At 56.1% G+C, this 12981-nt stretch overlaps 1 protein-coding gene across 1 annotated transcript in view; it reads right to left on the bottom strand.

Annotated features, from left to right (window-relative positions):
- Positions 1 to 8342: 8342 nt before the first annotated feature.
- Fam78b (family with sequence similarity 78 member B) overlaps positions 8343 to 12981 on the bottom strand; it is a 62505-nt gene continuing 57866 nt past the window's right edge. The window contains exon 4 of the mRNA XM_015491897.2: positions 8343 to 9713. Coding sequence (XP_015347383.2) covers positions 9191 to 9713 — 523 coding nt within the window. The 3' untranslated portion in view covers positions 8343 to 9190. The remainder of the gene's footprint in view (positions 9714 to 12981) is intronic.

Below are 12981 nucleotides of genomic sequence, written 5' to 3'. Positions count from 1 at the left end.
GTGTCAGTTAGACCCTCTGCCAACTCAGGTGGCTCTGTGGAAATGGCCCGGCTTTGCTTACGGAGACTGGCGTGGCCTTGCTGTTAGGATTGGGGCCTGGAGACAGGGATGTCAACACTGTGCCCTTTAAACCTTTGGAGTTTGGGAGACTGGGGGAGGTGCAGGAGGAGAGAGCGGCCAGGCCGGGAGGGGCTTCGGCTCCTAGAGAAGCTGAACTCGGGGAGCAGGCTCAGGCAGGGCCGGTGCCAGCCTCGGGGCATGACTCTGGGACTGCCCAGCTCTCCAGACATCTGCTCAGGCTGGCTGGGCTGGTGGGAATGTTCAGTGGGGAGCCAGGCTGGGGGGACAGAGGGGACTCCAGAGGAAGCCGGGAGGCAGGGACCTGAGTGGTGGGAGGGGCAAGGGGAGAAGACCCTGGAAGAACTTCTCGGCCCTGTTTTCACAGCGGAATCACCTGGTAAGTGAGGGACACCATGCCCGCCCACCGTGCGGGGACAGCCTGCCGCGACTGGTTTGGGTGGAGAGCAGGCGCGGATGCATCTGGAGTTAACGTGCTACGTCAGAGCAGCGTGAGCACCATGCTCCTCGTGGCCGGGTGGGAGCTGGGCAGCCAGGGCCTGCGGAGTCAGGAAGGAGCTGAAGGGGAGGACAGGTCAGGAGGGCCCTGGGGCTCCTGTCCAGACGGGGAGCCTCTGTGACGTGGGGTCCGACAGCCTCGCTAGCTGGTGTTTTCTGGTGGGAAATCTGGCTGGAGTGGGGGTACGTGGGCAGAGGGAGAGAATGTCTCCTCTTTTCTGTGGCTTCTGAGAGGAATAATTCACTGTTATTTGGGACCTACAAGACAAATTCTGGGGCTGATGTTTCAAAGACAGAAGTGGAGCTCCGGTATCATACATACATATTGCATAAATAAATAGGTCAGCATGTATGCCAATAAATAAACCAATAAATAAAAGCACACACTCTAATTGCGTGGCCTCGGGTGGTTCTTCCTCACCCCACTGACCCTGGTGACACCAGGGTACCCGTGGTCACAGAAGGCACCCATCCTGGCCATGGCAAGAGGAATGACTGTTGGCCCTGGCTCTCCAAGAGATCGTGGATGCTAGCTACCCGCGTGGAGGAGGGAGGAGGGGAGACCAGGCGTGCGGGCGGGAGGCAGGGTGTGGGAGCCAGGGCCGGGCTACGTTAGGTGTTGGGGGTCCAGGCTGACCAGCTCGTGGTCCTCGGGGGGCTTCCCTGTAGTCTGGATGAACCCAGTGTTTCCACACAAAAAGATACAGCAGACGCAGTTCCCGTTTCCAAGTACTCCCCACAAGCCAACCAGCCGGCCCGCTGGCTCGTGCTGGGCAGGAGGTACGGTCGCCGGACAGAGGGTGTGGGAGGCAGGCAGGAGGGCGCCATCTGTGGGGTCAGCTGTCCGGGACATGAGCTCCTGGGACACCAGCCATGCTCGTCTCCTCCGCGGCTCTGCCACGTGGCTCTGCTTCTGGGCTTGCCCTGTCCCCCTAGGAGACCTGGATGTGGACACAGAAATGTGAAGGTAGAGTGGGCGTCAGAGACCAAGGACACACCAGGCCCTAAGCAGGTGTTACAATCCGGGCTGCACAAATAGGTCAAGGGGCGAGAACTCTGGAACTTCATGCGAAGTCCGAGTATTTATTTTCACATGCACTTCTACATAGAGTCTACCGTGTTTATCTGGTTCTTTAAAAAAAGATCAAAAACTAAAATGACATTCAAGGATTCCAAGCCACGTCTATGTGTAGCTCAGTAGCAAGGTGTGTGCAGAAATGGGTAGGATTCCAGGTCCTCCATGGCGTGGCTCCTGGGTGTCCTAAGGCACAGGAGGTTGGCAGGCGTCTGACTGACCACAGCCAGAGTCTCATGGAGCTCCTGTTGGGGGCTCACCCACCAATGGCGCTCAGACTTGCTTCCTGAGTTCCTCTCAGTACTATTCAGCCTTAGGTTGTCCATCAGTTTCTCTTTAAAAAGAAACCATGCTGTCACTTTTTCTGGGGCTAGCTAGTTGTATATATTGCTTATGTAATAGATGGGTCCTAAAGAAGTAGGTGAAATGAATTTTTAAAGTAAAACAAAAAGATGTCTTTGAATGCACAAGAGAGCTGTTCCGGGGGAGCCAAGCCCGGCCCTCCTCTCCCAGGATCTCTTCCCTCTGGGTATCTTTGAATTCGATGTGCTGGGTTTGCTTGTAAGGACCAATTGCTACCATGCAGCAGGTTTTTACAGCTGCACATTAGGTAACGCTGTTGCCTTTCCAGATTGGCTGCATGGGTTCAGTCTTACAAAGAAATACCCCAAAGTCTTACTCAGGAGGTCAAAAACCCCTTTCCAGTTGTCTGAAGTTAGAAGTCAGTCTCATCATACATAACGGGGGACAGCCTAGAGGACAATCCAGAGGTGCTCCTCTGCCCCTCGTGCCCAGCGTTGCCGCCATGCTCTTCTGTGTCAATAAATGCCGCTTCCCCCTCCTGCCGTATGAGATGGTCAGGACTGGTCAGGACTGGTCAGGGGCACAGGCTGTGCTGGGCTTTGCCAGCCTTGATCCCTCGCCTGGCACAGTGACAGATGTGGTGGAGTGGGGGTGGGGTGCACTGTGGGTAAACAGGGGCCGAGGCCTGAGGCCGGCCTCCGAGTCTGCCTGCAGCTCACAGGCCATCCTGGGGAGATGCCCCCCAGCAGGTCACGTCACCAGGATAGGGTGACTGCTATTACACCACTGAGTCGTATCAGTTTGATTCCATGTTCTACAGAGCAGTGATGCCATGGGTCAGCACGATTTTGTACAGAAACCATTTTAACTGCACGCTGAATCCTGTGCATTCACTTCTCTAAGGCAAGGCGCGGTTTCAGTCTTAGAAAGAAATAGGGGCCCAGAGCGGTTCCTGTGTCGTCAGGAGCCTGAAATCTCTGAGGGAGTCAACGTGGCACTGGGAACACGCCTTCTTCCCAAGGTGACTTATAGGGACCTGCGTAAAGCCAATTCATAATCAGGCCTCAGAGCCCCAGGGCCCCTGTCAAGAGGCCACCCTGCACCACACGGTGGCCTCCTTTGGTAAGGAGAGTTGCTTGGAGATGCCGCTTTCCTGCAGCTGAAAGCAGGTACTGCCTGGCTGCAGGAGGGTGGGATTCACAGCTCTTATTCCTTCACAACACCCACTATTCCCTGTGAACGTGCCCCAGGAAGGCGTCTGCCTCTGCTCCGTCTCAGGAGCGGGGTTGGCTCTGTACAGGAAGACCCAGGAGTCCTCAAGGCCAGACCGAGGCGCGCAGCTCCCTGGTGCGCAGGGCAGGCACACGGGCAGGAGGGGGGCAGGGGCGGGGGGCTCCGGTCCCGTTCATCTGATATGCAGGCGCAGTCTCTCTTCTTTCCTAATTAATTAAAAGTAATAGCTTTCCATAGTTTCTGGTGTGTGAGGGAGTGAAGTGGGAAATAATTTAATTGGCTGTCTTGCTTTCAAAGCCCAGTTTAATGAACTAGTTCTCAGCCTGAAGTGCGTGCATTATCTCTCCTGTTATTTTTCCAATTAACATTTCATTGGCTCACGTCTGTGCAGAAGATTCTAATTGGTTTGAAGGGTGGGGGTGAAGGGACAGGAGCAGATGGAGAGAGAGCAGCAGCCTCTTCTGCTGTGTGTAGTGCAGGGTGTACACTGACGTGGCTGCAGGGTCCTCAAGTCCCTTTCCTTGGAAGAGCTCAAAGTACTAGAGATAAGTCCTGCCCTGTCACTTTACCCTCACAGGCCAGAAAGGGGCAGGCCAGGCCCTTCAAAGGTGGACTGGCTGCTGGACGGGACAGAGAGAAGGCTGAGGGGCATCTCCCAAGGCTCTGGGCTTCCCTGGAGTGTGTGGCCCCAGCAGGGAGGGGCCCCTCAGCCTCCCGGGAGACACCAGTGTCAAGGCTCCTTGGAGAGTGATGTTCAGAGGCTCCCAGGATGCCCTCCTTGTCCTGTAGTGTCCAAGGGTAGGTGGAGCAGGGTGGGGACCAAGGAGCCGAGCCTGGTGCCTGGTGAAGCTGAGGAGGCTTGCCCTCGGTGGGGGCACATGAGGCCCCGCTTGGACCTTGTGTCCCAGCAGCCTGACCTGCTCACCTGAGTTCCAGGCCAGGCAGGAAGCAACAGCACCTGTCTTCCTATCTCTTCTCCCTCCTGGCCGGCTGAGGCCAGCCCACATGGCCATCCCACCTTCAGTGCATCCCTGGTGCTGGGTCATGCCCTGCCCTCTGCCCTTAGCTGTGATTCTGAAGTCCATTCTTCCTTCCCCTGGGCATCTTTGGCCCAGCGCTGGTTGGATAACAGGAGAGATAATACACGCATGTCAGCCACGGGCCATGCCACGGGCCAACACGGGCAGAGACACAGGAGAGACACTACGTGTGAACCTGGCACAGCTAGGAATGAGGCCCGAGTTGGGGTGGGGGTCGGGGGGACCAGCCCAGGAGTCCTGTGTGCTGGAGAGGTAGGGCTGTGACCAGTGTGACCAGTGTACCTCCTGTGGTGGGACAGCTGGGCTGGTTGGGGGCAGAAGCACCTCCTCCTTCCCTGTGAACTCGCATGTCAAAATCTGCAATGTCACTTCAAACCATGGGGTCCCAATGCTGTAGGGACAGACGGTCCAGTGCAGACCCACGCAGGAGTTTGAACGCATATATCCCCTCTGGGTCGCTGGTCTGTCATCACCACAGGAAATGCGCTGGCGGAGAATCGAGCTGGGATTGAGACCTGCCCAGACCTGATGCTCAGCCCCCTTCCTCTCCAAAAGGCCTCTTGGAGATGGCTTCCTGCAGGCTCAGGCGTCCGGAGTAAGACGATAAGACGGCAGGGGAGAGTGCAGATCCTGAGCCAGGCCTTGATTGGCAGGAAGGGTGGGCTCCCTGAGATGCTTTTGGGCTTCCACGTAGGTGGGGCCTGAGCGTCTGCAGCTGCTCCCGGCCCCGAGGCTCCCCAAGGCATCTCAAGGTTGGTGATGGGATCTGCCCCAGAGGATGCTCAGTTGACCAGGGCGCAGGGCCTCCCCGTTGACCCAGATGCACTCCCATAAAAGTGCCTGGGAGTGACCAAGTGACTTTGACTGTCCTCTGGCTGCAGAGATGGCCATTCTCGGGAAGGTTTCCACAGGCAGACAGACGTCCCACCAGGGAGATGGGAACCAGATGTACTCAAGATCTCAAAAGAAATTAATGGCAATGACTGGGGTAAAAATATCTCTGACTGAGCTTGCTCACCCAGCTCCCTTTCCATCCAAGGATCACTTGGGCTTAATTATAGAGTTCAGGCGTTCACTGGGTTTTTGATTAATTTTCTTTTCAGCTTGAAAAGTGTGTGAGTGTGGTGGGTCTTTGTGTGTGTGCGTGTTTACATCGTTCTCTGCAACTCCGCTGGGAGCCGACTCTGGCGATGCTAATTGTGCCCTCGGTTATAACGCGACGACGTTCGGCATTCAGCCAAGGGGGCTGCAGGCCATTGTTCATCGCCTCCTCCCCTGGGCTGGTGGTGGGGCCTCACTGCGGGACGCAGGATTTCCTCCAAGTCTTTGTACTTGTGGTGTTTAAGGGACTCTGAGACCAGGGGAACAGATTTCCTACCCTGCTAATTACGAGTACTGTGCTAAGAGCTGCCAGCCCTCCCACACCCAGCCCCTGACAGGCATTTCCTGGGCCAGCCTCCCCGGGAGAAGAAGGTTCTCTGCGTGAGACAACGGGGTTGGATCTCCTGTTGTGCATAAGGCCACTGGGCAAAGAGGTAAGGGCTACATGGCTGCTCCTTTCTTCTCTCCTGTGGGATTCGGAGCTCAAAGGCCTAGTGTGGACCCTGGCCCTGACCTTTTCTGCTTATGTGTCTAGGGTATGCCAATTCACCTCTCTGGTCTCAGTGGCTCTCTGTAACAAGGTCACAGTGATGATGCCATGGCGTCACACTTCCCGTGAGCCTGCCTGGGAAGGGGACGTGCCCGTGGCGGCCTGCGTACAAGAGTCTATAAGTCATGGTTCTTTATAGGATTGCTGCTTAGAGCATGCCTGTGACCTCGGAGCATCTTTCCTGGCACCCGGAGAGAGGGAGTCTGGAAAGGCCCATACTTGGAATGGCTGCCAACCTTACCAGGTGCCATGGGTACCACAGTGACTTGGGGGTGTGAACGCAGGCTGCAAAGGGCCCGGGTCAGGGCCCACCTCAAAATGGCCGCCACAGGAACTTCTGTTTTCCGACTCCACAGTAACAAGTGTTCACTGCTGTTCTTTAAAGGGTGGGCCAGGGGTCTGGAGTTTCGGCCTGTGGGTAGATAGTTCTGGGGTGGTGACAAGGCTCTTCATGGAGCCAGGGAGAGCTGTGAGCCGACTAAGGCGACTGCTGTGTGACCAGGCTGCTCCTGGCCTCAGGCTGATGTGGGATGTGACCTTAATAGACGGCATTGCACAGAGACTCAAAGAGATCCTTCAAGATCACAGTCTAAGAGGTCTCCAAGGTGACCTCATCTAAGAACCTAGGGTCTGACGATCTCTTCTTTCACACACAGGAATTCAAGACTTGTGCCTCCAAGAAACCACGCAGTGCACGTAGAATCCAGACCCAGCCCCTGAGACCACCACCTGACCCTGAGGGCACCGAATGGGCCCTGGTAGCTGATGGCACCTGGCGCAGACCCAGGCACTCTCTGGGGAAGGAAGGCCCGTGGGAGGGAGGGGCGACCCCACAGAGGTTTCCAGGCTAATTCTCGCTTGTGAGAGTCTTTCACCTGGTAATATCCTGACTAGGCTGGAAGGCAACATCCACAGATCCTCATAAAACAAAGACGACTTCCAGATAATTGGCTCCAGGCGACAGAGTGTTCTCCAGGCTGACCTCAGAGACTCGACTGAAGAGTCTGGGAAGTGTCACAGACAGTGACCACGATGCATATCTGCAGAACGCCTTAAACTGTTATAAGCTCTTCCCCATATATTTTTCTTGTTTATTTTTCTATTACATAATTTCCCAGAAACTGCTGGGAGACTCCAAAAAGTGATTTTATTTTTTTTTTTAAATGAAGGCACTGTCTATGCTGCCCTTGCTGTATAAATACACACATGCCTTTGAAAAAACCACATTATGTGTAACTCTAATTGCGTAAGTCATATCTTGCTTTAATGGGCTGGGGAAATTTGAAAACTGAAACCTTGCAGAGGATTTTGTAATATAAGCCCTTGCTCATTAACCTGTGGCCACACTAATGGATTTTTAAATATCAGGTTTTCTTAAAGTGGGGCGGTTCTGGTTGGACTATAGGATCAGAATCCGCTCCCCAGAATCCCACCAAGGTGGCATCTACTTCAGTCCAAGAGAGAGTTTGCTGTATCTGACACTGGTGTGGAAACAAGCAGCTTTATCTCAATCATGGGAAGGGACGGAGGAATCCAAGGGTGATGCCTGAACCACTTCTACGCGAGTGTCTCCAGGTCTCTGTGAGTCACCCATGTGTGTTACTGTGCTGTATAAAAACCTGCCATCAATAGCTAATCTGCAAAAGAGTAGCTGAAGATCAGGGTGTGAGGTTGATGCTCCATAGTGTGGAGGGGGCCTGTTAACACTCTCAAGTATCCAAGAAACGTATCCTGTGACTCAGACCTGAACAAATCAGGCTAAACTGCATTTTTAATAAACTGATAAACAAGTCCTCCTGTTTTCTCTGCCGCTCTGGTAGGAGGCAGATCTTTGGCGGCAGCCGTGGGACTGTGACTGCTCTGGACTTGAGTGCACTCACCTCTGGAATCAGGCTTGCCGGGCCGACCCACTAAACACACAGTGACCCTGTGGCCTTTTATAGCCAGTTTGCGTGGGAGTTTGAAATGATCCCCCTCCCACAACCACAGTTTCCATTATTGAGAATAAAGGCAGAAGCTCTTTTGGTGTGTGGGGGGGTGGCTGAGGTTGGAAGAGCTAGAAACATTCTCATGTAAAGTGTGGACACTGTTTAAAAAGTTTCAGAGGGCCCTGATGGAAGGACACTGGGCCTCCTGTCCCTGTGGGCTGGGTCTCAGTGACACGGGCTCGCTTAGTTTAAACCGCTCAGATTTCCATTAAGGAGCTGACGCTACGCCCTGGGAAGCACTTTTCCACAAACGCTCCAAGTGGGCCTCTGTGAAGCTGAGCTAAGTGAATGTTTGTGGAAAACAGTGTTGTCACTGTGTGTGCGGAGGCCACGGTGCACGGAAGCAGGCGCTTCCGGCAAATCGGTCACATGCTGTACCCACGCCTGTGCATGTGCGTGTGTGTGCTTACGAGTGTGCATTCGTGTGTGCATTGTATGTGTTCAAATCATTCAGAGGCTAAAGAAAACCACACACCTGAAAACACCGTTCTTGCCTGTTGAAATGTTGAAACCCTCCATGGCTTCATGGCTTATCAATCTGTTTTGTAAAGTTAGGGCTGGTGATGGGAGAAGAATAAGCAGCTGTAAACAAAATCAGTTTGGGCTCCACTGAAAACACGCAGGGCCCAAACACAGGGCTGCGGCAGGCAGGACAGCACGTCCATTCTGCGGGGAGGAGGCCGGGCTCCGCCTCCTTGGAGAGGGGAAGCGGCATCTCCACCGCTTAGCGGGCCAGCACCCTGGACAGTTCCCGGGAGCTCCCTCTTCCGGTGCAGGAGCGCACCTGGATTCCTCGGCTGGCCAGCGTTCCCTTCATTCCAGTGCGTGTCCCAAGCCGAGGTCAACTGACAAAGCACATCCTCTCCCCCACCCTCTCCTCTGCCACCTCTCACACCTGCTTCCCCAGCCCCTCCATCGACAAGGGACCGTGCCTCACAAACACTGGTGCGGCTGTTTGCACTCCATTCAGCTGGTTGGGAAGCAGCCCTTGCCACCACAGGCACTGCTTAGTTCCACTGCCGTCCCCTGCATCTCGCAGGGCAGAAATGGGCAACAGTCAAATGAGAGAACCATCCTGGTCCGCGCCGAACCATGGCTGCATGGAGACAGTCACGGCAAGTCTGTCAATCAGCCACTTACTCCTAAGAGCCACTTACTCCTAGGGACCCTGCCGCCGAGGGGCGCTGGCTCTGCGCGGCGGCTGCGGGGGGCTGGCCGGCCGGCTGAGAGGTCTGCTTTGGCTCAGAGACCAGTGTGGCTCCTGCCACCCTGGCAACCTCGCAGAGTGCCTCGCGGTGTGTGCGCCACAGTCAGGCCGTCTGCTCTACTTGGGAGGGATCACGACCAGGGGTGGCCCCCGCTTGGGCCTCCACATGAGGACCTGGGCGTCGTTGGCGTTGGGCTTCACTAGTGCGTTGGGGGGGATGGGTTCCATCCGGCTCAGGATCCGGGGCTGTTCCTGCTGAGTCCTGCCCACCAGCCGCGCCCGCTGCCCCAAGAGCTGAAAAGGGTCCACCTCTATGTCCACCCGCATCCTCCACTTGATGGTCTGCAGAATGATCTTCTCCTTGGTGGTGGCGTTCATGGCCACCAGCCAGGTGGTGAAGCTTTGGTCCCTCTTGATTCTCGTGAGCAGTGGCACATTGCTGTCACTCACTGGCACTGCCCACGTCACACTGGGGTAGAAGTTGTCATTCATGCTGACGGAGAACCTGGAGATCTTGTTGGTGGGGCCGACCAGGGTCACGGTTTCCGTGGTGTTCCCGTACCAGGGGTAGCTCACCCCATCCGAGTCGCTGATGGCCTTGACTCTCCCTTCCCTCAGGTCGGGCAGCTCCCAGCTGGACCTGGCAAGGCACAAGAGAGAGGCCGTGTGAGTTTTTCAGCCGCTGAGAGGCGCCCACCACTTACAGACCCAGACAGCTCGGCACAGTGGCCGCCCAGAGGGGGATCAGGCCAGGAAGTTCTGCACTGTTTCAGGATCGAGTGGGAACGCAACAAAACAGAGATAAAAAGCAATGCCCACACAGGTTAAATGAGAGCACAGATGACCAACGGAAAGCTTAGAGCTCAAGAGACAGGCATCCACCACAAGGAGGCACCAGGCAGTGGGGATGATGGCGGTCAGCGGCTCCAGGGATCCCCTGCAGGACAGGTTCCCCAGGGTCTGAGGGTGGGAAGGGCTGTTGGGGGGACAAGGTGGAGGCTGAATTTGATGTACTTGGAGGAAGGCTCGGGGAAGGAGGGCAAGGAGCCAAAGTTTCATGTCACAGCTGTTAGGAAGTCACACTAGGGGGCCTCTCTTCAACCAAGAGGGTTGTTCACACTATTGCCACCTGCAATCCAGCACTTAGCAAATGCAGCCCTGGGAAAGGACAACTCAAGGAGACAGCAGTCACCTGGAGGCCACCTGGCCTGTGAAGCCGCACAGCTGCTGGCACCCAGTCTGACGCCCTGCTCTCCTGGGCTTCGAGGTCAGCCTGGCAGGCTTGCTGTGCAGGGTCACATCCCACCATTCTAGGCACCCCCAACCTGTAGAGAAGGACGGCAAGGACCACGTTTCCCCCCACCATGGGCCGCTGCTCGTAATCGTAATGAGAATGATAAATAGCCATGGCTGGCACCTACGGGGCACCTGCTCTATCCCAACCACCCTGCTAAGTCCTTTGGCTCAGTTAATGTTCAAAATATTCCACGGCATACACGACTCTCCTCTCCACTTTCCCAGGGAGAGCTGAAGGCTGGATGTTACGGTGCGTACCCAGGGCCCCGGGGTTGTAGAGGTGGAGCTGGGCCCGAGCTTCGCACCACCACATCATGCTGGCCCCACTGCCCCTACAGGGCGTTGGCGGAAGGCCAGGTGGAGGGACTCGGGATGTCCTGTGAGCTAGTTGCCCCAGCTTTGAGGAGTGCACTGGACCTGAGGGGGCACTCTTTGTATTTCTATCCCCAGATCCAGGGATGACACTGGGTAGTGACCTGGTAACTGCCAAGGACTTAATCATCACAGAAGAAACCAGACGGCTCCATCCCTCAACTGGGGAGGGGCTGGTTTGACATAGATTTCTCCTTCCTGGGAAGTGACAGAGGATCCTGCAGGGCCTTCTCCAAATGGTCTGGAGTGGTCGTCAAGGGGACACTGACAGGCCAGCAGCCCTCGCCCGCGCGCTCTGGCTCCTGCAGCTGGCCCACAGCACTTCCTTGCAGCCGAGCCACTGGAGGCAGGCAGGGCTGGACTGGGGAGGTGGCGAGCCCCAGGGCACAGGCCTTCCCCTGGTCTTCATGCCCTCGTGGTCAGCAGGAACTACCACAGGACCTGAAGCGGAACCAGCGGAAGCTCAGGTGTGGCCATGCCAGGGCACCTTCCACAGAATTCCGTAGCCCTTTCCTGCGGCACCGAGGAGCAACCATGGAGTGACTGTGATGCAGTCACACAGGTCAGAGGCTGGCTCTGATAATGGTTTTCAGAGAAGTCCCCGAAACGTCCCCAGGATGGTAGCATATTGGAGTCATTTGACCAAGGGACAGGACTGCTGGGCGCGAGGCACCTGAGATGGCATGTGGCCCACAGTGAGCTCGTCTCTCCTGCCCTGAACCACGGGCACTTCCTGGTCTCTGCTGCACCATCTTCCCGGCCAGAAGAGTGGGGTCACCCTGGGCTCTTCCCATCCCTCTGCTGGACACCCATGGCCACCGAATCACTGCATCCCGGGAACCGTACCCATAAACAACGCCTGGATTTATCTCCTCCTCGCCATCCAACTGGGCTGCCTTTGTTCGATCCACGCCCTCAGCTCCTCTTACCTGCTCCGCTGTGCTATCCACAGCCCGTCTCCACATGGATCCCCGTCCTCTAGACTCACCTCTTTGGCTACACAGGTGTTCCCCCTAGGAATACGGTCAGGCCTTTTCTACGGTACAACCCCTGCGAGATCCCCCTGCCTGGCCAGCCCTGGTGTCACTGCGCAGGACAGCTGAGGCCCTCCCATCCGGCCTCCCTGCCATTTCCCACCCTGCCCTGGCTCATGCCACGTCTTCTGCCTGCCCACACATTCTCCTGCTCAAGTGTCCCTGTGGCTAAATATGTGTCCTTGGAGGGTCATCACGGGGCTCTACCCCTCCAGAAAGCCTTCTTCTGCTTGTGCCCATGAGTATGTCCACACCTACAGGTGACAGCTTTTAACGACTGGTTTTAACGACTGTCCTGCCACTGGATCATGATCTCCTTGAGACAGTGGCTTATTTTGAGTCCTTGGTGTCTAGCACGTTGCTGGGACATAGTAAAGTAATCAACCTTTACTGAAGGGATATCTTATTTGAACCAGCTTTGCACCCAGAGCTTCGTCACCTGTACATGACCTAGTGTTCATCCTAGTCCTGGACTCTTCCTGGAGTGTGTGTTTACAGGCTGCTCCCCGATGGAACAAGGGTGTGGTCTCCCTGTCCCTGAATTCCACACCCCGCCCTGGGTCTACCCCCCACGGCACTCAGGGCGCCAGGTCCTGCCCCTGTGGGACGGGAGGACGGTGGTGTTGTCTCCTGAGACCAGGACACGGACCAGGCTCATGGTGCCTGCCACCACTTGCTCCTTTCTCTCTCTCTCTCTCTTTTGGTGTCCTCTGCCCTGCTGCTGTCTCAGGGCCGTCTTTGCTCCTCTCCTCCTGTGGCCTCACACTTCCCGGGTGACTTCCTCTGGGCTCGTGATTTCTACACTGGGACAAATGTCCAACTTTGGCCGGGATTGCTTCCTTGGGCTCCAGACCCCCATTCCCAACTGCCTGCTGACGAAAACCCTGGAGTCCCTCCCGGCCACTCTCGTGTCCCGCACACCACCCGCCGCAAGTCCTCTGGACTTCAGCACCTCCATCACCACTGCCTGGGCCCAGCAAGGCCGTCTGCGGGATGGTGGCCATGGCCTCCTAAGGATCACTTTGCCAGTCCTCCAGCTCTGCTGCCCGGTATTTCCACATGGTGGCCACGAGGTCTTAACGTCTTTAAAACCATGTCACTCCCCTGTTCAAAAAGTCACCACTCCACATAAACCACTTAGGAAAAGTCCCAGTCCTGGAGATGGCCGTGTGACACACCCGCTCTGTTTCCCGTCCCCCCCCCCCC

Source organism: Marmota marmota, unplaced genomic scaffold, assembly GCF_001458135.2.
Source record: "Marmota marmota marmota unplaced genomic scaffold, marMar, whole genome shotgun sequence".
In the NCBI taxonomy this organism is placed as follows: Eukaryota; Metazoa; Chordata; class Mammalia; order Rodentia; family Sciuridae; genus Marmota; species Marmota marmota.
This window is presented reverse-complemented; position numbering and strand designations above follow the sequence as displayed.